This window comes from Ceratosolen solmsi, unplaced genomic scaffold (assembly GCF_000503995.2).
Source record: "Ceratosolen solmsi marchali unplaced genomic scaffold, CerSol_1.0 scaffold30, whole genome shotgun sequence".
NCBI classification, from domain to species: domain Eukaryota; kingdom Metazoa; phylum Arthropoda; class Insecta; order Hymenoptera; family Agaonidae; genus Ceratosolen; species Ceratosolen solmsi.
Genome location: NW_011948421.1, coordinates 7,280,523 through 7,303,407, shown reverse-complemented (window position 1 = coordinate 7,303,407; position 22,885 = coordinate 7,280,523). Strand labels below are relative to the sequence as shown.

General features: G+C 24.0%; 1 protein-coding gene across 4 annotated transcripts; it reads left to right on the top strand.

Moving 5' to 3' along the window:
* Positions 1 to 817: 817 nt before the first annotated feature.
* On the top strand, positions 818 to 20,919 carry fdl (fused lobes). 4 transcript variants are annotated; one of them, XM_011498709.1, is made up of 10 exons: positions 818 to 1,181; positions 5,895 to 6,006; positions 9,219 to 9,362; positions 13,221 to 13,483; positions 13,966 to 14,129; positions 14,363 to 14,579; positions 15,360 to 15,590; positions 18,176 to 18,477; positions 19,383 to 19,810; positions 20,499 to 20,919. In XM_011498709.1, the coding sequence occupies exons 2-10, from the start codon at positions 5,942 to 5,944 to the stop codon at positions 20,644 to 20,646; spliced, it is 1,962 nt and encodes a 653-aa protein (XP_011497011.1). In that variant the 5' UTR covers positions 818 to 1,181; positions 5,895 to 5,941; the 3' UTR covers positions 20,647 to 20,919. The 4 variants fall into 4 exon arrangements, with proteins under 4 accessions (XP_011497011.1, XP_011497010.1, XP_011497013.1 ...); XM_011498708.1 differs by having other exon boundaries at positions 13,221 to 13,489; XM_011498711.1 differs by lacking the exon at positions 5,895 to 6,006 and having other exon boundaries at positions 13,221 to 13,489.
* Positions 20,920 to 22,885: the final 1,966 nt, after the last annotated feature.

Here is a 22,885-nt window from a genome sequence, read left to right as displayed (position 1 = left end):
TTGGAAGTTATAAGTATAAAAACATAATTTTAAGATGCATAATTTTATATGTAATAAACTACGAAATTTGAATTATAAATTTATTTTTAGATTACAATGTTGTATTACTTTTCTTAGCAGTGGAGTGTCAATTTTTGATCTTTATAAATGTTATTCTAACTTTTCAGTAAATTTTTATGATTATACAAAAATTATTTTAAAAATGACCATTTTTACATGATAAGTAATTGAAAATATTTTGTTGATGCTATTACGATGGAAATTTACAGAAAAAAGATTTTTTTACCTGTTTTACATTTTCAGTTGATTGACTTACTATTTTTATTTAAATTAATGAATAATCTTATTTATTTCAAACAGAATCAAGAAATTTGTTATCGTATTCATCAAGAACATAACAATCCGAAATACTTAAAATTTAAATAATTATCCCTCAGCTCGATGAATAATAGTTTTTTTACTCTCAAAATCGAAGATATTTGCAATTGTAAGCGATGCTTTATTAAGTTCAGAACTTTTGTATTACCATCCATCTTTTTTTGAGTTGATTGTTGAGCGGTGGTCAGCGCAGTAAACAAAGTATCGGAAAAGAACGACAGATAAGTTGAGCAGTGATAAGAAAATAAAACTCAAAGTTTCAAATAACGGTAAGTATATGTTTGAGCACCACTGACAGTTCACCGATATCCACTCAGTAAATCTTGATGTACACTTTTACTTGGCGATCGTCATTCACTTGCTGTCTGCAGTGACCTATGAGATGTCGTTATCGCAGTTATTTTATTAATATTGTTAAAAGTAAAGAAAGATTACTAACAAATGTCGAATGCAAGTGCGGTGCGCTTTAATCTTCAATCTACTTTTAATATTGTTTATTTGTATTATTTTATGGTGCAGCTGAACATCTATAAAGTACTGGACATGAGTGTGGAGTAATGGAGTTTGGTTCAAGGAGAGGACACGGAAGTATAAATTACTTGAATATGTCTATATAAATATATAGACATAGATCTCTATATACTGAATAACTTGGTTTTGCTGCCCAGTACGGAGAAAAGTGCATCAGAGAAATTGGGCAGAGGGACTTATTTTTTGACGTACTTGGCGAGTGCAATTAATCGCGACAACGAGCAGTAGACGTATCAACAGGACTCAATCGTCCAAACTCATAGTGCAGTAAGGTTAGGTTTATCATTTCATTTACGTCCACTTTGTAACATTACTGCGTCGCATTCGCTCTTTTTCTTTTCCTTCCTCACTTATTTATTATATCTCAATTATTCACGCTATTCTTTTATTACATTTTCTTCTTTTTTTTAATTTATGTACCATTTTTGGATTCTATAATTTTTTCAGATATTTGAAAATATAATATTGAAAAAAACTAAAAGAAACACGTTTATACGTTATTTTGCACGTATGAATTGCATTTACTTTGTAGATGCAATAAGTAAATTATTTTGATAAAAGTTTATAATTCAACAATGACAATGAAAAAATGATCAACTGATATTTTCTATAATACAGTTGTTATAATTTTTATTAAAGAGTTACAGGTATTTAGTCTTTAACTTTACAGATTCCATTTATTACAAGGATAATAAGCCAATAGTTTATTTTTTATTTTATAAATTCTATATTAATTTTCATGTAACCCATATATAATAACTAAAATATAATTTTTTTTAACCAAAAAGATCATGTTTGGTGTTAATGAATTTTTACAAGAACTAAAAAAAGTTATCTGGCAGATGTGAAAATTTTAATTGGAGTTGATTTTTAGAATTTGAGATCTTTGAATTAGAATTACAAATTACACATTTTTTTTAGTATTTTGTTTCTATTTATTTAAGTTTGCTAAAAACTTATAATGGTTTACTAGATAACATATAGTTTTTTTATATATACTTTGAATCTGAAAACAAAAAATTGTATATTATATATCAATATTACATTAGTAATAAAGATAATTATTGCTAATATATATATTTCTTACATAAATTTCATTTTATATATTATAAAAGTCATATTAAAAATATGTTAATAAAATTAAATATTTAGCTCATAATTAAAGTAATTATAATTATGGGCAACTATTTAATAATATTTATACAAATATGAAGAAAAGATAGAGTACTACTTGTCTAATTATAATTATTTAATCTCAAAGATTGACTGATTTGCGATTTATATTAACTTTTTTTAATTTTTTTTTTATTAAATGAATATGTACAAATAGTACTTTAACATTTTGGATTAATATTTTGTATCTAAGCTTCAAATATACAAGGTATTCATGTTTACAAGGTAAAACAAAATTTAATAATTTTTTAGCATTTATCTAATATTATAATTATACACATATTAATTATATATTCAAGCTTCAATAAAATTCTCAAACATTTTTTATATTATATCATATCTATAATATCTCATTGAATATTTTTATTTGAGTGAAACAAATTTGATTATATAAATCAATTAATATTATTTTAAAAAAGATATTATTCACTCATTATTTATTTGATTTAAAATATTAATTTCATAATTTCTTGTGCACTGTTAACTTATTAATTATCTTAAAAATTTATTTCATTTATAAATTAAACAAATGCCATTAAATATATATTTTTATGTAGACATGCATGCATGCATATGTTGGTGTACGATTTTTACTTCCCAATGCCTCATTTGTTGTATAACATTATAATTTTATGATTTAATTTCATATAAAAGTTGTACGTAATAAAATATATAATAGATTCTTTTATTCTATGTAAAATGAAAAGATAAAGGGTTGATGATGTTACAAGTTTTTTTAATAGTCTTTACATTATTTATCTTTACATTATCTTTACATTACATTTCTAGATTTTTAATGAAATTTTTAAAACAAATTTTGTATGATAAGTATAATAAATTCCAGTATAAATAATAATAAAGTAATTGTTTACTATTTTTAAATTTTGATATTTTATTAATTATTTCATGCAGTTCATATTATACGATCATATTAGTTATTATGTCTTACATGTTTTTGTTGCAACTTCTGTCTTTACATTAATTATGTTATTTCCTTTTTTTAATACTTAAAAAATCAACATTTTTAAATCCTGTTTATTTTTTATATTTATTATATATTTATATTTATTATTTGTTTTTTTATTTTATTATGGAATAGATTTTATAATTTTTGAGATAATAACATAACGTTACAACTGCAACGTCCTTTATTTTCAAATGCTGTAAAATATTAAAATAAAAATTAAATTTCGATAAGTATTTGAAAAATATATAACAGGCAAATAACAAATTTATTACTCATAATTATTATAAGTAAAGTAATTTTTCAATTATTATTACATATATATATGCACACACATATATATGTATATGTTTCATTTTCATTTTTATGAACATTTTTGATTTTGATATTGAATTAAAAGAAATAAATATGCTTAACTTAAATTTTAAGTAATTTAAATAAAAACATTTCAATAGTATCCTATAAGATTTAAAATCGTTTTCAACAAAATTTTACGAAATATAATATTTGATAGGAATGTATATAAAATAATTTTTCTAATTTCTATATGAATGTAGTTTTTAGAATATTAATGCAATAAAATTTCTTATTTATAAATATATATTTAAAACTTTTAATCGAGCTTTCGGAGATATTTTTTAAATTGATGGGAGACTAATTTATAGTTGAATTACAGCTTATTAAACCGGAAAAAAAAGGAAATAAAAAATTAATATAAAATTACATATAATTTAATAATTAAATCGATGACGCAAAATCGTAAATTTAAGTCGAATTGCAAAAATCCAAACTTACAGTCTTTCTTTCATTTAAATTAAATAAATTAAACTTCTTTAAAATAAATTTTATCTTTTTAATACATATAATTTATAATTGTATAATTTTATAATATAATTTTTATTATGTGATTTAAAAAATTTTTTATCTACCCGATAATAATTTAGACTTAATTTAAAAATTATTATATCTTATATTATTTATATTATTTTATTAAATTAATGCATCAAAACTATTAATATTCTGATTTTATTTTGACGATTTATTACATGACATTTAGTTTATTTATATCACTATTTACAAGATACTTCTATTTTAATAATATATTTTGTTTATTTGTTTTTATAACTATTTAATTTTTAAATATTCTTGAAGAACAGTAGTTAATCTTTATTTTGGGCAATTATTTAATTTTTGTTTAATAATCTTGCAGTTAAGGAGGCTTCAAATTTAAGTAACTTGATTATCTGGGTTTTGTAAATATTCAATTCTCATTCGTTTTTACATTCTTTTCTTTTAGTTTCGTAATTTATAATAATATATTATTGAAGAAAAAAAAAATAAAATTGCTATAAAAAAGGTTTTAAAATATTAATTTTTAAAGAAATCTTGATGCGATAAAAGTAATAAAGAAAAGTATACAACCTGAAGGCATATTTTCATATATATTGATTTAGATCATTATAAAAAAATATAAATCGATATATAAATGTAAATATGTTTTATAATTATTCAAATTAAAATAAATAAAATATTTTTAATTGTAGCTCTCAACAAATTTAAATAATTCTAAATAATTGAAAAATGAAAAATAATTTAATCATCTGAATTTTTTATAATTAATGAATATAATAAATTAACGATACAAGACTATTGTAAACTTGGTTTAAGTTTATTTGTTCAATAAGATGAAAGGAAAGGAATGGAAACTTTCTTTAAATCAAATATTTTAATAAAACTACCTAAATACAATATTTGCTTACTGGTCTAAGTATTTATTTAAGTATATATAATTAGTATTATATAATAATAAATATTATAAGTATATATTTTTTTATAACTGCAGAGCATACATTTTTTAACTTTCTTATCCATCATAGTGATGAAATTTTTCATTTTTTGTTCCTTGTAAGCTATTATTCATTAACGAATGATTTATTGAATATGGATTAAATATGACAATTTATTATACAACTATTATTTAAAATTGATTGTGTTGTAAATATTATATTATATCAATACTATACCATATTTAGAATAAGCATATGTAAGGTAAGTGTATATAAATTATAAATCTATTCAATTTATTGTAAAAAATAAAATATTTCAAAATTAGCTTAAAATTATTAAAAATTTAACATTTTATAAATAATGCCTCCGTTTTTATACAAAATACAACTTATAAAAAAATTTTCGTTTTATTTAAACTTAAATTATAAGAGATATTTGAACAAAACTTTATTTTTCAATACTATTTAAATAACATTACCAGAACACTATTTTATTGTATTCTTAAAAATTAAACGTTTAAAATTAAACATAATTTAGTGAATATAAAAATTATTATATAAAAGCAGAGGATTACATATATTACACTGTTATCAACTTCTATGCAACTATAAATACATATATAAATAAATTTGCACGTTCTTTGCGTGTTAGTACTAGTGTATTACTACTTTTCGTTTACATTTTGTATAAGATAAGCCTTTTATAAAATAAACTTTATATGGCCATTCCTTTCCGTAATAAGCAATGCTTCCATATAACAAGTTATCTATATATGAAACTAGAAAAAAATTCTTTTGGAGCATTTAAAATAAAAACATTCTTAGATTTTCAAGTATTTATTTTCAGTAATTATTTATATTATAGAAAGAAAAGCTATGTATTAAAAAAATTTTAATAATAAACAATATTTATATTTTATAAATATATGATTTACGTTTTTATTCAATTAACTTCTACACTCGTTTATTAAATATTAAATATTAAGCATTTAATAAATTTAACTATTTTTTTAATTATCATTTATTTTATATTGTGCACTTTAAAATTTGTATTCATTTAGCAAAATTCTATATTCTTTTAATAAATTTGAAGAAATGTGGCTGAAGAATGGAGAACTTCAATCATGGACTACAGATCATTCATAGTATAATTGTAAAGGCAAGTTCGCTTACGTAAGTTAGTTTTTTTATTATAACATTTTATTATAATTTTGTTAAAAATATATATAATGATTTAAGGTATTATTAATTTAGAAATGACAATATAAAATTCATTTTTAAAAAAGAATTTTTTATTATTTATTTTTATTGAATTTTTTCTGAACAGTCATACAATAGAGTAACAATATTATTTTCTCTTTCTATCAAAGAATGAGAGTGCTAAAAATTTAGTTATTTAATGAAATTAAAAAATAAATTGCATTTAATAATAATTATAGTACATTATGAAAATTAATTTATTTATATTTATTATAAAATTTATTTATTTAAATTAATCTCTTACGTAATTGATATCCATATTATAATTTTTTATTTTAATCATTAAATATAATTTATTATATCTAAGTTTATATATACTTTTAATGCGATAAATTTTTTTAAATCAAAACAAATTTGTTAAACTTCTTTCTTTTTCTTTTTTTTTTTTTGAAGGATCAAGTCTGCTCTATAAAAATGATGAATGCATATGGAGTAGAAATGAGGATATTGCTATCTAACTGAAAATTTACTTTTATGTTATTAGAAGAAAAGGTAGTTCATTATTCTTACTTTAAAATTATTTCATTTTTATTTTTACTATATATTTAATATGTAATTTAATGTAGGAAATATTCGGACAATATTTGTTTAGAATTTCTATACTGAATAAGGTTACTCGAAATTACAATGCCTTTTTAAATTACAAGATTCTATCAAATGTAACAAAATTTAATGGGACAGTTCCAAATTCTGCCGTCAAAATTACCAAACTTATACTTTTAATTATTAATTTTTTTAATTCACTCTAAAAAAAATTTTAATTTAAAAATGAGTAATATAATAAATAAATAAATTGACAACTGAAGAATGAATTTTGTAATAATTTCAATTTCATAATTATTTTTCTCTGAAAGAGTCTAATTGACTAAGAAATTTTTTTTATTTCTTGAAAAATGTTTCTTAAACATATAATGTACAAAAATTATTTTATAAGGCAGTAATATCTGGAAAAAGTTTGTAAAAGTAATTGTTTATATAAAGAATAATTACATATTAGTTAAAATATAGAACTAAATTGGAATTTTTATATACTTTTTTATATATTAATATTCGTTGTTAATAATATAATGGAATTTCATATAATTTGTATTTTAGTATTTAATACGAATATTTCATTTGCATTACGAATACTATTCACTTTGGAAATTAAAAATTTATTATTTTACTATATTATGAATGAGGAAATAATATATATAATTATATGTATATAATATATATATAATTAAATGTATATAAAGTAAAATCTGAATTTGACTTTTACAAGGCTTTTGAAATAAAAAATTCATAGAATAATTTAAGAATCAAAATAAAAGCTCATATGCCTGTGAGCTAAGTTCTTGTGATTATTTTGTCTTTATATATATTTTTAATTTTCAAGTAAAAATATTAAATATGATCATTTGTTTAATTAATATATTTAAATTAATAAATATAAATATAATATATTTAAAATCATAGGTGTTTTAATCATTATTTTCAAATCGTTTGTTTATTATTAATCTAAATTCCTTTATTAAAACGTACTCACTTTATTTAAATGCGTTATTTAAAACGTTAGTAATTATTTTTTAATAAATACTTTTTCAATAATAATTTTAACTAGATAATGTACTAATGATCGTATATTTACATGAAAGAAAATTCCAGTGTGAAAATAAATAAAATTAAATCGAAAGTTTGAAATGGTTTCCGAGTTTATATTTACATTGAAATCAATTGATAAAATAAATCGATAAAATAAATTTTTATTGTTCATATACTACGGATTTTTTTATTTTTTAAAATCCATGGATTCTTTTTAAATCCATACAAAAATTATTTAGACATATTTAAAATTATATTCTTATAGTACTTTGAAAGAAAAAGAATAAACTTTATATTTAACTGTATCAAAAAGAGTATTAACTAATGTAAATTGATTAAAATTATGTTTTTCAAATTAACAATTTTAAGCATTTAAATAGGTTTATGCGAAATATTTTATTAATTACTAAACTATATTATAACGCACAAGTAAATTTGAAATTAATTGAGATACATATTATAAACATGATCATAAGTTAAAATGTTGACAGTTTTATAATCCTAAGCCTCATTTAGATCCAATAAATATCTTGGAATTGATTAGATTAACTTAAGTATTAATAATTTTAAAACATTCATATATGCATGAAGCATATTATTTTTCACCTGTTGTTACTAATCAACAATTTTGTTAGCTTTAGTTTAACTGTTATTATCTAATGCGATATGGAATATTGAATAAAGTAATAATAAATTTAAATATAGTTGGAAGTACTTATGAATTTAAGATATACAAAAATATATAAAAAATATATTAATACCTAAAAGTCCAACATTTTTTTTGAAAATCAAACAATTATACTTAATGTAATTTGAACAACTAAATCGGAATATTGATGTTCAAATTATTTAGATCAATTTCTAATCTTTGCTCTTCGTGTACTTTCCAAGAAAAATTCCTTATCTTTCAAATAGACCAATAACAATTCTGTAAGTCTATAGACTAAAATCAAATATAAAAGTACGTTCAAAATATGTATGAATGGAATACATATATATACCATTAATGATTTTTCTGCTATACCATTAGAACTATCGAAGACGCAAAAGCTATTTGTTTTTTAATTATTGTCAAGAACACCAATCTACGAATACTACAAATAAGAAAACAACAAAGATTTTTTAAATAAAGTAATATTGATACTATATATTCAAAAGCAATATAATATGAATATAATTTACTATTTACGAAGTGTTAATAAGGTTTAAATAAAGTGTTAATAAATTTACGATATATTAATAAGCAGTCATATTATCAGATACTAATTAAACCGATCACTCGTCAACGGGTAGTATGAACATTTATTAACTAGAATAGAACAATTATAATAGATAACCCATAAAAATTAAAACAATTTTACTTCAAAATATACGAACCCTAATATGTCTCAACTTAAAAATAGTAAGTTAAAAATGATAGTAGTTTTGATCTATCAATCTTTAATATCCAAAATATATTTAGAAATTTGTTGTCATTTTGGTAAATTTTTTTAAATAAAAATTACTAAATTAATCCTAATGAATGTACATTCTGTTATTAGATTCATAAGAATGGTGGGTAGTGTACCTAGTGGTTGGATGAGACGAATCCTTCTCTTTCTTGTCATACTGACCGGAATCCTGCTCATCGCCATGTTCGCACATACACCACCACTAGCCTCTCTGCAACCATTTACCATACACAGGTCAGCAACTCTTATTATTTATTTTATACGTTTATCCAATTAATTAGCTATTTTTACCACTTACTGATTTTAAGTTTACAAAATACCTTCGTAATTTCAATGACATATAATTCCTTGTTATTTAGTAACTTTCTGTTTTTTATTATACATTATTAAATTTGTCATACTTTTTATTAAATTGGTATTCTTATAGTATGAAATATTATAATATTTAGTAAATTAATACATAAATTAAGTAAAATAATAATAAGTAAATATAATGAAATTATGTGTGTGTGTGTGTGTGTGTGTGTGTGTGTGTGTGTGTGTGTGTGTGTTTCAGTAATGTGTTTGTTATAATATATAATTAATACTATTCTTATTTTAATGAATTAAGAACAATAGTTACGATTATATTTTGTAAAATTCAAATATCGAGAATGATTTATACGTATAACAAATTTGTATATGTATAGCAATTTTATTTATAATTTGCGAAAATATAAATATTAATATTTCATAACTGTAATATAAAAAATATGCAGAATAATGCAGATATAATTAATTTACGTATTGATATTCATTTGTATAAACAAATTTAATTAATAGTGTTATAAGCTGCATAATATAATCTATTATATATATATATAATTTTTTATTTCTATATTTCTTAATTTTATATCCTATATTCTATTAATTTTTTTTATTTATTTTAGTTTTTTAAATTATTTTTAAATTAATTTAAATTAAATTCAATTTTATAAAAAAAAACTGTTTGAAATTCCAGCCACCAGTATGATCGCAGATCACGGTGGATGGATTAGACCGTACCACCGATTTAATGGTATTGGGGGGGGGGGGTTAATACATTAACTTAGAGCCAACACAATTGGTTTTAGTGACCTTTATTTAAGTAATTGTTACAGTGATGTTGGTTGTACTGATTGTGGTAAGAATTGTTGAGTTTGCAGTAACTAGGAAGTTATCCATTAAGTTGAAACGTCATCTGGAAGTGCAAGTCTAAGAAGGTAACTTGGAAGTACTGGGCACGTGCTTTAGTCCCTAAATTAAACGAGTCTCTCCAGTTAGAGAATCATTAAACATTAGATTCGACCATGGCTTTTCGGGGAGCCCTGTTGGGCTTGCGACTTCCTTGATGGCAATCAATTTTACGGCGCGTTGTTCGGCCCGCGAATGCTTGACGTTCGATTCGGTGGTAAAATTAGTGGCGCGTTGTTCGGCTCATGAATGCCTAATCGCTTGAGTCGGCGTTAGAATTGTATGTACTGAGCGTTATCCGGCTCGCGACTGCTTAGGCGTTTGAATCGGCGATAGATTTTACTGAGCAAGATTCGGCTCGTGAAGGTAGTGGGTACTATTACGGATTGTCGACACCCTCTTTTGTGGTTGGATCAGAACCACTCGTTGCGGCGTGACCACCAATCAGTATCGGCGCCCTCTTTAGCAGTCTGATAAGAATCAAGTTGCAAGGGCCTAATCGATAGTGTAGGTGCGGCCCGCGAGTGTAATGATAATTTGGCGGGGACCACTAGTCAGTATCGGTGCCCTCTTTTGCGGTCTGATAAGAATCAAGTTGCAAGGGTCTAACCGATAGTGTAGACGTGGGCCGCGAAAATTACATGTAGTATGAATAAAGTGCTGGAGATGCCAGTCTGTGTGGTCGTCCTCAATGCGGTCTGACTAGCGTCACGTTGCGGAGGACGCACCGATATCTGGCCAGCAATAATAATAATAATAATAGAATAATCAAAGTAAATAATGAAGATACCTTGCATGGATTCCCTTTGACGAGTTCAACTTTCACTGATATGACTAGCACTAGTTTCACTTGAGTTATTCAACAAGACTGATTTTCTTCTCCGTTCGTTGCTTCTTAAATACGATTGCGTACATTTAGTGTTATAAACTCTTGGAGGCTTTAGTGAATTCTCTGGAAGCAAGCTTTGATAAATTCGAAAAGCTTCTTTTGTTGCTATGCGGACGAAGTACGCGGCTAAATTTCCAGGGAATTTTTTTAACGTATAATTCAATATTGCACCTTAATCTAAATGTAATATATCGGAATCGTATTTTAACAAACAATAAATTCTTATTTTTTGTTGGGTGGTTCAATCCTGAACATTCCGCCCGCCATCAGCACTATAGTTGATGATTCCCGTCATTATTTTGGATAGGTAGGACTGCCAGTTTGTGAATTGCCCTTGCTCTGGTGAGTGGCCACTTGCAGGGAAGTAGTCGTTCGTTTGTAATGAGCACTAATGAGCCAACATGGAATTCATTCCATGGGTAGTGCTGTTTTGAACTTAACAGTTGTTGTAGTGTATCGACCACTGTGAACCGGAGTTGTTGTGCACTTGCTCATAGGCTTCCGGCGGGTCGTTTCTGAAATTGACAAGTCCTTTAGAGATAGATCTGGGATAGTAGTAAGTAGACTCTCAATTACGAATGTCCGGTAAGTGCTGAATGGTCAGTCTAATGACCAGTGTTGATGGTTGTATCAATTTGGGCAAGCAGAGTGGTGATTTCTTCAACTATCGTTTCTTCAATGGTGCACCTTATATCTCTTGGCGGAGTTTACCACTGCTTGCCAAATTCCTCCCATGTGATGCTTAGCGGATGGATTGAATTCCCATAGAGAGATGGTCTCAACTGTCTGTTATTGTTCTTGGGAACATTGTGTACAGTTTATAGGATGCTTCTGAAATATGTCGGAATGCCGCGATAACTCCGTCTCTCAAAATTTTACTTCTCTCTGTCTAGAGTTTTATGGTTAAAAAACGACTGGCATAGTCAACACTTGCGTTTGATAACGGTTTGATGATTTACTTAAGACAGAGGTGATTGGCCCATTAAATGTTGAGCATGGATTCCCTTTCTGTCATGCATATGTAATGCATCATAGAGTGTGAAATTATATTGAAGTTCGTCCGCTAAGATCCAATACTGCTGTTGTTTGTATGATAAGATGAGTGGAGTATGTCTTATTAATGGACTTGATGCCTTTGTTGCGACAGAGTTGGCATGTATTTTTTATAGGTTTATAATTCTTCTTAGGCTTGGGTAATTCCTTAAGAGAGGGTTCTCGAATGATTGCGAGCGAGTTCCGATGATGTAACAAATACAACATGCTATCCTTGCTTGGTACGTTTTGTTTTCGTCCCTTGTAGGCTCTTTGAATTATTCTTTCAATACTTTTATATGCTGTACTTTTGTTAAATGCTTCACGGAGGTGAATTCGTATTTTTTCCATGGCAGATGCTGAGAAGGTCTGAATCTCCGTCATTGGTAATGTGGCGAGAATTCACTCAAGGTGTGGTTGGAAGGGTGGAAGTTCAATCCTGAACAATTACGCAGTTATTTATTTATCAATATAATAGCAAATAATATAATCTATATGAAATAAATCAATGCAGCTTTTTTTATTTTTTTTTTAAAGCTAAATACAAAATTTATCAAATTTGAATTTGATGTTGAATGCATTATCTTAATCGTATTTAGTTAAAAAAAATTAATTTATTATAAAAATTTTAATTTATTTGAAATTCACTTCACTATTTTATTATAGGGCTGTTATAATGATAGTAAGTCTCTTTAAATAACGTATGTAAAAGATAATATTAGCATTCGAAACATATATTATAATTAATACATAAAAATTCTTTGATTAAAGCCTCAAAGAGGTTGGTAGCAAGTGAAGCGGTGGAGAAAGAGAAGTTTATAAAACTAGTAGGGATTTGGAACTTGTATGCGTCTAAACAGAGAGAAAAGGAGAGTTAGAGTAAGAGGGGAGAAAAGAAAACGCAATAGAGCGAGTGAAGAGACATGGGAAATGCTTCCTAAATAAAAAATTGTTTTCAGAACTTTCCAAAGCCCATGGTCATGGGCATGTGTATCTGGAAGGTGCGAGAGGCGTGCAGTACACAGCTCACGAATATCTTCTTCGACATGTTCAGCTTTATGCGGAGGTAATACGCGATTGATCTGGCCAAGGCCTACTGGACTCGTTGATCTTCGCTCTGAAAACGTCGTTTTTCATTGGCAGCAGGTTGAAATTGCTACTGTCAATACCAGTAATCAAGAAGTAAAAAATCTGTTAGAACACGCTAAGGATGTATTTTTGGGTAAGAGTAAATCTTCATTCTGTTACCATAAGTATGTTTCTTCACAAATAGACTTTACGTAAAATGTATTATATAAAAATGAGGAATACAGCTCTCGGTTATCTTGTACATAAACTGTAATATTTGTAGTAAAATTCTTTATCAATAGAAATCAGATGACTAATTTCAATAATCAATATTAAATATATTTTTGTTAAACAGTTACAAATTCTTTGAATTTTAATGATATTTGTTGATTTATTAATAATAATTACATTTATAAATTTATAGTAATTTGTGAATTATATTATTAAATATTAAGATTAAATAAACAATAAACATCTATATAATAAAAATTGTTTGAAATCGAATTTTATTTTAATTTAGCTTGATATTAAGCTTATTAAAATGATTGTTTCGATCATACAGAATTTTATTTCTTTTTAATATGATTATGAAATTTTTTCATTTGCTTATATTTACTAAAAATATATTATATTCAGGAAATGTAAAAAACCTAATGCGAGTATCTAATGCCAAAAGTCGCTCAGCAATTGATAGTTTTATCATCTATATTAGTGCTGGTTCAGCTTCTAATACACAATTATCGTTAGACACTGATGAATCATATCATCTTCAAGTACTTACAAAAGGCAAACATCTAGAGGTACAAATATTTTTCATAAAATTATTATTTTATATACTAGTAATTATTAAACACAAAAGTAAATATCTAAATTGTTATCAATCTCCAAAACTAAATTTCTTCCAACTTTTCTTATATTTAAGAAAACTGTATTTAAAACATAAATTAGTAATATTTCAATTTAATAATTAATCAATCTTAAAGAATATTAAAATATTAGTAAAAAAAAGTGTAGTAAGTGAAACATGTTACAGGTACGAATTATTGGGAAATCTTATTATGGTGTACGACATGGCCTTGAAACTTTTTCGCAAATGATTTGGTGGGATGAAAATTGTGGTAGACAAGGATGCCTACGAGTTTTATCACAAGCGAGCATCGAAGACAAACCAGTATTTTCATATCGTGGTCTTCTGGTCGACACCGGTAGACAATTCTTTAGTCTCGAACAGTTGAAACGTGTGATAGATGGTACGCTTTTTTTATACTTATTATACGATTTTTCAATTCGATTAATTATAATAAATAAAACATATAATATAATAAAATATAAAATGAATACGCGTCATTAATCTACATCTATAATATTTATAGTTTAATATAAAGACTTTAATTAAAAATATAAGAATAATTAGAAATAATGTATAAATATGAACAAAATTTTTCATGATTTTACGGCAAAATTATTATTAATATTTAATCTGATCTATATAATTATTTTTAAAAATTGGTTTAAAATTTCTTGAATTTTTTATTTGTTAAGTATTAGAAATGATATAAAATTAAATAAATTTTTAACATTGTATACTTACATTTTTATTTAATTAATCTATCTTTACATAAAAGTAAATTATATAGAATTTTAAATTCAATATTTTTAATAACAAAAGTTTATTTATTTCAAATTATTTTATTTCTATACACATGTACAGTAAGGATTTTAATGCAATATTTACACTGAAAATTAAATAATTTTTGTAAAAATGAATATTCTTAAATTTTCAGCAGTAGAATAGAATTACCTTCATTAACTTTACTTAAGCATTTAACTAAAACTACTATCAGATCTTCGACTACGAAATAGAAATTCTAACTTTAAAATTAGTATTCATTATGAGACGAAAATTACAACTCTTTATGGTAATTTTTTTATTATACACGTACAATCAAATATCTTAGCCTGGTTAAAATATCCATTATTTAAAAAGCCGTAAATTAATTTTTTTAAAAAATGAACGATTCTTTCTCTAGGTATGTCTGCGTCGAAGTTAAATACGTTTCATTGGCATTTAACCGATTCGCAGAGTTTTCCCTATGAGTCAGTTCAATTTCCAGAGATGGCCAGATGGGGCGCTTATAGTGGAGAAGAAGTTTATACACCTGAAGACGTAAAAGAACTCGTGACGTACGCTAGAATCAGAGGAATCAGAGTCTTAATTGAGATTGATTCACCAGCTCATGCTGGTGCTGGTTGGCAATGGGGTCTGTATTTTTTGTCTAAATATTTCTATTTACGATATTATTTTCGCTTTTATTGTTTTTGTCTATCTTACTAATTGTTTAGAGCATATACTAATTAATAATTTTACTTAATTTTTAAATGATTCACAACTTTTTTAACATTTAAATTTTAAATAAATCTGTAAAGGATATATTAATATTTTAAAAACTGTTAATGTAGTGAGTTTATAATACAATATTATATATAACAAACTATAAGAATTTTGTTTGAATCTGATAAGAAAAACTATAACTGAGTTGCGAATGTTGTAAAGATATAAGATTAATAATTTGTCTTCAAATTATAGAAACGTCTAAAATTCATCTATTAATGTGTGTAAACAATTATTATAACATACTCCCCGTCCTGGCAACTCACGTTAAAAAAATGCAAATACAAACATATATAAATTTGCACAATAAAATTATATATATGTATACAAATATAGACTATTCTATATATAAAAAAATTATACATTTTATAAAGTGTTCAGATTATGTTTTATTTTATTTGTATACTATACACCATTAAAACAACAAACTACTTAATAGGAAATTAATTTCTAAAATAATCTTGGAATAAAGGAGTCATGTATGTGATCATTTAGAGTATGTGCCGAATGTATATATATATAATTATTGAAACAAATTATTTGCCCATAATACTTGACAAAAATTATATTTTATTGAGTGTACTACAACTACTCATAAATATTTATTAACAAGTAAAGTATTTTTTTATCTAACTTACCAATACATTACAATAATGTGGTTATAGCCAAATACAGGTATTACAGAAAATTCTTGTTCGGCTTCTATTTATTTTTATTATTTTAAAAAATTAATTAAAATCATCAACATCTGTACTTAAAAAATAGCTGTATTGAATTAATATGATATTTCGTTCTTGATTTGTTTAATGATATTCATGGGATAAAAATTAGATTTAATATCATTGACTATTATAAATTATGAAGTTTTTTATAAAGTAATTGCCCTCTAATAATTTTATTTTAGGAATTTTTATGAACAAAGTCAATGAATATAATTTACTGAAATTATATAATTTTGATTCATTTTTTAATCGTATTACTTGAAAAAATATTTATATTCATGTTTTATTTATTTCAGTAAAAAATAGTTTATTTCATTAAAATTTCAATTTGCATTTCATTATATTTCAAATATTTTTATAGTTTACGTTAATTTATATAGAATTTATAAAACTCAATTGTTTGCACTATAAATTAATTTAACATAAAGTGCTGCAATAAATTTAATTTATTTTGTTACAATTTGGTAATTGTAAAACATTTCAAATGTTCATTAATAATTAATAATTTTACTTTTTTAAAAGTAGATTAAGTGTATTTTGAAACCTTTTTTTTAATATTATATTGTTTTATAAACATTCAACAAAATTAATGATACTTTTGGTTTTTCATTCAATCATATTTATATATTAATGAATTTTGCATATAAAATATATCATTGAAAAAAACTTCATTAAACTCGCAAATAATAAACTAAACAATAACAAAATATCTCAGAAATAAACAATATATATGTATTTGTATCTATATATTATCCCAATATAGATATTACACTCAATATTATTATTTCGACATTACAAATTTTGAGCGACTAATTGGATACAAATATTCACGATGTCTGATATTATACACGAATCTTAATATTTTCTTTATAATTAATAATAGTTTATTATTAAGTTATTTCGCTGATGAATTTATATAATTTTTAAAAATTATATTTGAAATTTATATAAATGAAACTTTTGAATTATTTCACAATGTATTTATCCGCTCTTAATCTGTGAAATAACAAAGATAATAAGTATACCTATTTTACATAACATCCACGTTTTGGATCCTGTATTCACCACTGTAAATTTAATACTTGTGACTTTAAGAATATTATGTAATATTGGATTTAATATACATTATTTATTTATTTAAGATACTTTTGTACAACAAATATTTATATATTTGTTAATAATTTAAAATCAATTATTTATAGTCACTAATCCATCAAGTTCATTTATTATCATCGTCAACTAGTTATATTTTAAAAAGTGTATTTATAATAATTTAATTTTTTATTTAAATTATAATTAAAATACCAATTGTAAATTATTCAAAGCAACATAATACAAAAAATTTGAAAGATTTAAGATAAATGAGGAAATTAATAATACATTTTTAACTACAATTAAAGTAAGCTTTACCATTATGCTAACATTTATTCATAAAATAAAGTATATTCAATAATATTTAATTGTAATAATGAATTTATATGAAAATATAAAATGACAATTAGATAAATTAATTATCTCTTTCAATAATCAAACATAAAGTCTTAATAAATAATGTCGTATACAATTATTCAGATTTAGCTAGTTGCAAGTTATAATTTAAAAACATTTGTATATAAACAATCTATGTAAACATCGAGTCAATGTAAAATAGGAATTGAAACTTATCAGCGACAGCTATTTTTTGTTTCATACAAGATAATCAAAACTTTAATTATGTAAATATATATGACAGGTTTGGAACGTGGATTAGGTGAACTTGCTCTGTGTATAGATCAACAGCCTTGGTCAGCATATTGTGGCGAACCAAATTGCGGTCAACTCAATCCCATTAATGAAAACTCGTATAAAATCCTGGAAAGCCTATATCGAGAACTACTCGATTTAACAGGAGTACGAGATATAATTCATCTTGGTGGTGACGAAGTCAATCTCGATTGTTGGGCCCAATATAGTAATATTAGCGCAACTATGCAAGCACAAAACATAACGGACTACCACGTGCTGTGGGCTGATTTTGAAAAGAAACTATACTCTGTAAGTCTATTTTTAAAATTTTTGTTATATTGGACATTAAAATAGAGTCAAACTCTCTAATATGTTTCTTTTTGTCATATATTTGCTTTTTCACTCAATTGACTACACATGGAAGAATCTTCTTATGCTTTTTTATACTTCTTAATTTTATACTACTTTTAGTTTTTAATGTATTTTCATTATTTCTATTCTTTTTAAATAATTTTAAAGAAAATTGATTGCATTTAAAATTATTTGCTTGATTTGATTTATTATTTAAGAAACATCTCACTTTCGTTATTATATATTAATGGTTACTAATTAGAAAAATTACAAAACTAAAAAAAAAAATTAAAAAGAGGCAACTGGAAAGATGTCTCGTTTTTTGTTCATTATAAGTTATTCAATACATGCAATAAACTCTACTGTAATTTTATTAAAATATCTTTCCAATAAATTGTATACTTTTCTATAATTATTTTTTTTTAAATTTTGCAAAATAAATATTTTTCTACTGTAGTACATTATTGTTTTTTTCAGAATTAATTTCATTAAGCTTATTTTAATGATGTTTACAAATATTTTATACCAAGAAATATACTTTGTTTAATTAAGATACAAATTCGTAACATGTAGAAAGTAATACTATAATTTTTTAGATATCACAAACTATTTAATTAGATTGTGAGTATTAAAATGATAATTGATTTTTTATTAATTAGAGTTACTAACTTTATACAGAAAAAGAAGTTTCTGAATTTTAAATGTTACAAATTTACCAATGTTATTTATCGATATAATTAATTGATATATCCAGGAGCTAAATCGTAGATTTTATTTATTTTACTTTGTAAACTTAGTAAACTAAACATTGACTTGAAAATGATTAAATTTCTAACTTTATTTAAATCAATTAAATGTCAAAGCGATTAATTAAGGCGAATCACGGCGAAGCACCAAAGGCTGTAATTCTCTGGAGCTCACCACTGACTAAACGGCCATACGTTACGCAATACTTTGATTCATCGATCCATGTAATACAGTCTTGGGGTGGCAGCACTTGGCCTGATACACCAGACCTTTTAGAGGATGGCTTTCGTGTCATTCTGTCGCATGTTGACGCTTGGTACTTAGATTGTGGTTTTGGTAAGTGGCGTGAAGCTGGAGAAGCTGCTTGCGGGGAGTATCGCACCTGGCAAACTGTTTACAATCACAGACCATGGAGGGATTATCCCCTGCAGCAGCAACATTTACTATTGGGTGGAGAGGCCACCATTTGGAGCGAGCAATTGGGACAAGCGTCTCTTGGACCTCGACTATGGCCCAGGGCGTCGGCTCTCGGCGAAAGATTATGGTAAATTATATTTCAAATTAATGTCCAAATCTTAATGTTTTATAATAATGAATTCAACGGACTACGAAATTATAGATTTTATAATGTATTTATAAAACCTGTAAATAATTTATTGAATGTGAAATAATTTCCTATTATTGAACACTTCCCTTAATTTAAAAATATTCTTTTATTTCAAATTATTTATTATATTTTTATTCGCGTTGATTCTTCTTTTGATTACTCTTCTTAAATTTATCTACAATATTTTTGTATTTATTAAATATCTTTATTTTGTGGGAAATATTACATCTGAACATTATTAAAGTTTTACATACAAAAACTTTACATACCTTAAAGACATAGCTAATAAAATCATAATAAAAACGCACAATCATATAAATAATGCTTTTACGTTTATATATAATGGCAATCTTGTTAGGAATTAAAGAAATTTTTTATAAACTTCTTTTCTTGATTTAAGACAAATACTTCCTTTCTTTAGTTTAGTACTGTTAAAGATTCTTTAAATATCAAACGTATCATGAATTTATTGTTTTCTTTATTAGAATTTAAAATCTGATAAACTACAAACACAAAACATACAAACTTATCGTTTATAATTTTAATGTGTTCTAAAAAATATTTATTGAATAAAAATATTGGCGCGTCAAAAATGATTTTAAATTAAGTATAATTATGATTTTAGGAGCGACTTGCCATCTAATGGATATTCAACAGACGAGAGTGTCTATACTAGATTAGCAGTACATATTGAATTATTACGCTCTAGAGGCATAAGAACAGAAGCAATGTGGCCACACTGGTGTACACAGAATCCTGGAAAATGTCTATGACCCTTAATAAAACAAAATGTTAAATATAATTCACAAATCAACATTATCTAGTTGATACATAATTGGGTTAGCAGATAAGGATTCGCTAAAAGCCTTAGAATAATCATAGAACTTTTTTAATTAATTCGCCCATTGATATTAATTATATTATATGAAAACCGGAAAGATATAATTTACTCATACAAGAATAAGTCTACATTTAATATACTCAAGCGTGGAGTGTTTTACAATGTGCATAGTGATATTAATAAATAAAAGCTATATATAAATTTACCTCGAATAATTTTTTATATATGAAAGTAATTTTGTAATTTGAAAAGAGAAATAATTTTCGTCTATAAATGTACTATAATTTAAATTAATAATTATTAAGTCTTTCACAAAATATCTTAAATGATAAGAATATTAAAGAAAAAATAAATAAAAAATAATGATAAAAATGAAATTAGTATAACTAGACAGTCATTTTATCTTTTAAAACAATACCTATATACAAAAAATATTCATACTACTTCAATATCATTATTTGTGTTACTTATATTATTTAAGCAAATTTAATTAAATGCAACCTACACTTTTATAACCTAACTTTCTGTAGAGACAACAAAATTAATTTATTCAATTATATAAAATATATAATTACCGATAATCATTAAGTAAATGAATTTATATAATTGAGTAATATAACTAACAAATATATTACTAAACTTTTAATATTGTAATAACAATTTTTTTAATGAAAAATTCTTTTTTTGACTTCGTAATAAAAAAATACAGAATTCATAGAAACATTTTAAAATACATTATTTTATTACCAATTACAATTATTCACATCTGTTATAAAATTATAAAAAGCATTACATTTGTAAAATTTTATTTACCATAATAAATATTTATTTATATTTATATTGCATAAACAAACAAAAATATTTTGTTTAATCACAGTGAGACATATTAATATTTGCCTATACATTTATATTTAAGGGATGTTTTTGGACCTTCATAAAAAAAATGGTATATTTCATCAGAGTGAAGGAGTATATATCAAATGAAGTTGATTGACATTTTAACTGAGTCGAATGATGAATTATTATAGATAAACATATAATTTATAAAAACTAATTAACTCAGATGAATTTTTTAATTTCAATTTTCGACTATTAAATATTATTTGAATAATAGCAATAACAATGAATATGATGAAAGTATAATTAATTCGCATTATTATTAAATTTTATAGTATCAGGAAGAAAAGAATACTGATGAACTTTTAACTGCATTAAAATACCTTTACCTAAATTTATGTTTTGCCGTCAATTAGTTAGCAATAGAATATACTTAAGATTCAATAACATCGATTATTTAAGAGTACAGTTGTACGTATTACCTATAAAAAATTTATAACTACGATTTTATTTATTTTTAACTGAATTTTAAGCACTAAAATTTTTATTTCGTTATCTCATTAAAAATTAGTAATAAAAAAGAGTAATATTTATGTACAATTTGTAATTCTACATTTTCTTTGACTTCATTGATTTGACCTTTTAGTATTCATGAACTTATGATTTGTAGTTATAACAACATTAAAATAAATTATAATAAATAACTCGTATAAATTTTTAACAAAATAGTAAATCGTAAATTTTTACGAATTTGGTATTAGTTGATACTTTAAAGATTTATTTTCTTGACTCATTGTTTAAATTATTTATTTCGATAGAAAAATAGTTACATTCACAAAAATGTATGAATTATTATAAAACGTTATACTTGTAGATTGTATTATAATTTTAATGTAATTATATAAATAAACAGTAATTATTGACAAATACACTATATTAAAAAAAATTATACATATATACATATGCGTAAATGTGTATATGCATATATAAAAATTATATAATTTCGCGTGCAAATTAAAAATATAATTTTCTTATACTTAAATTCGTTAGAATTATTATTTTAAATCGAATAATTATAGATAAAATTGATTTGTTATTCAAGTAGTTTGAATACAAAATATGATTAGATTTTATAATACTATAATTATTATATTATAATTTATTTATATATTATAGTTGTGTCTCTATTAAATAATTATTAAATAAATTATTAAATTAAATAAATATAATATGAATTTCTAATTATAAAATTGAAATTGCTGATGACATGGAGACCCAAAAAAATTGGATGTGTTTCGTACACAGTGTGTTTCATATTTTGAAGTACATTTAAT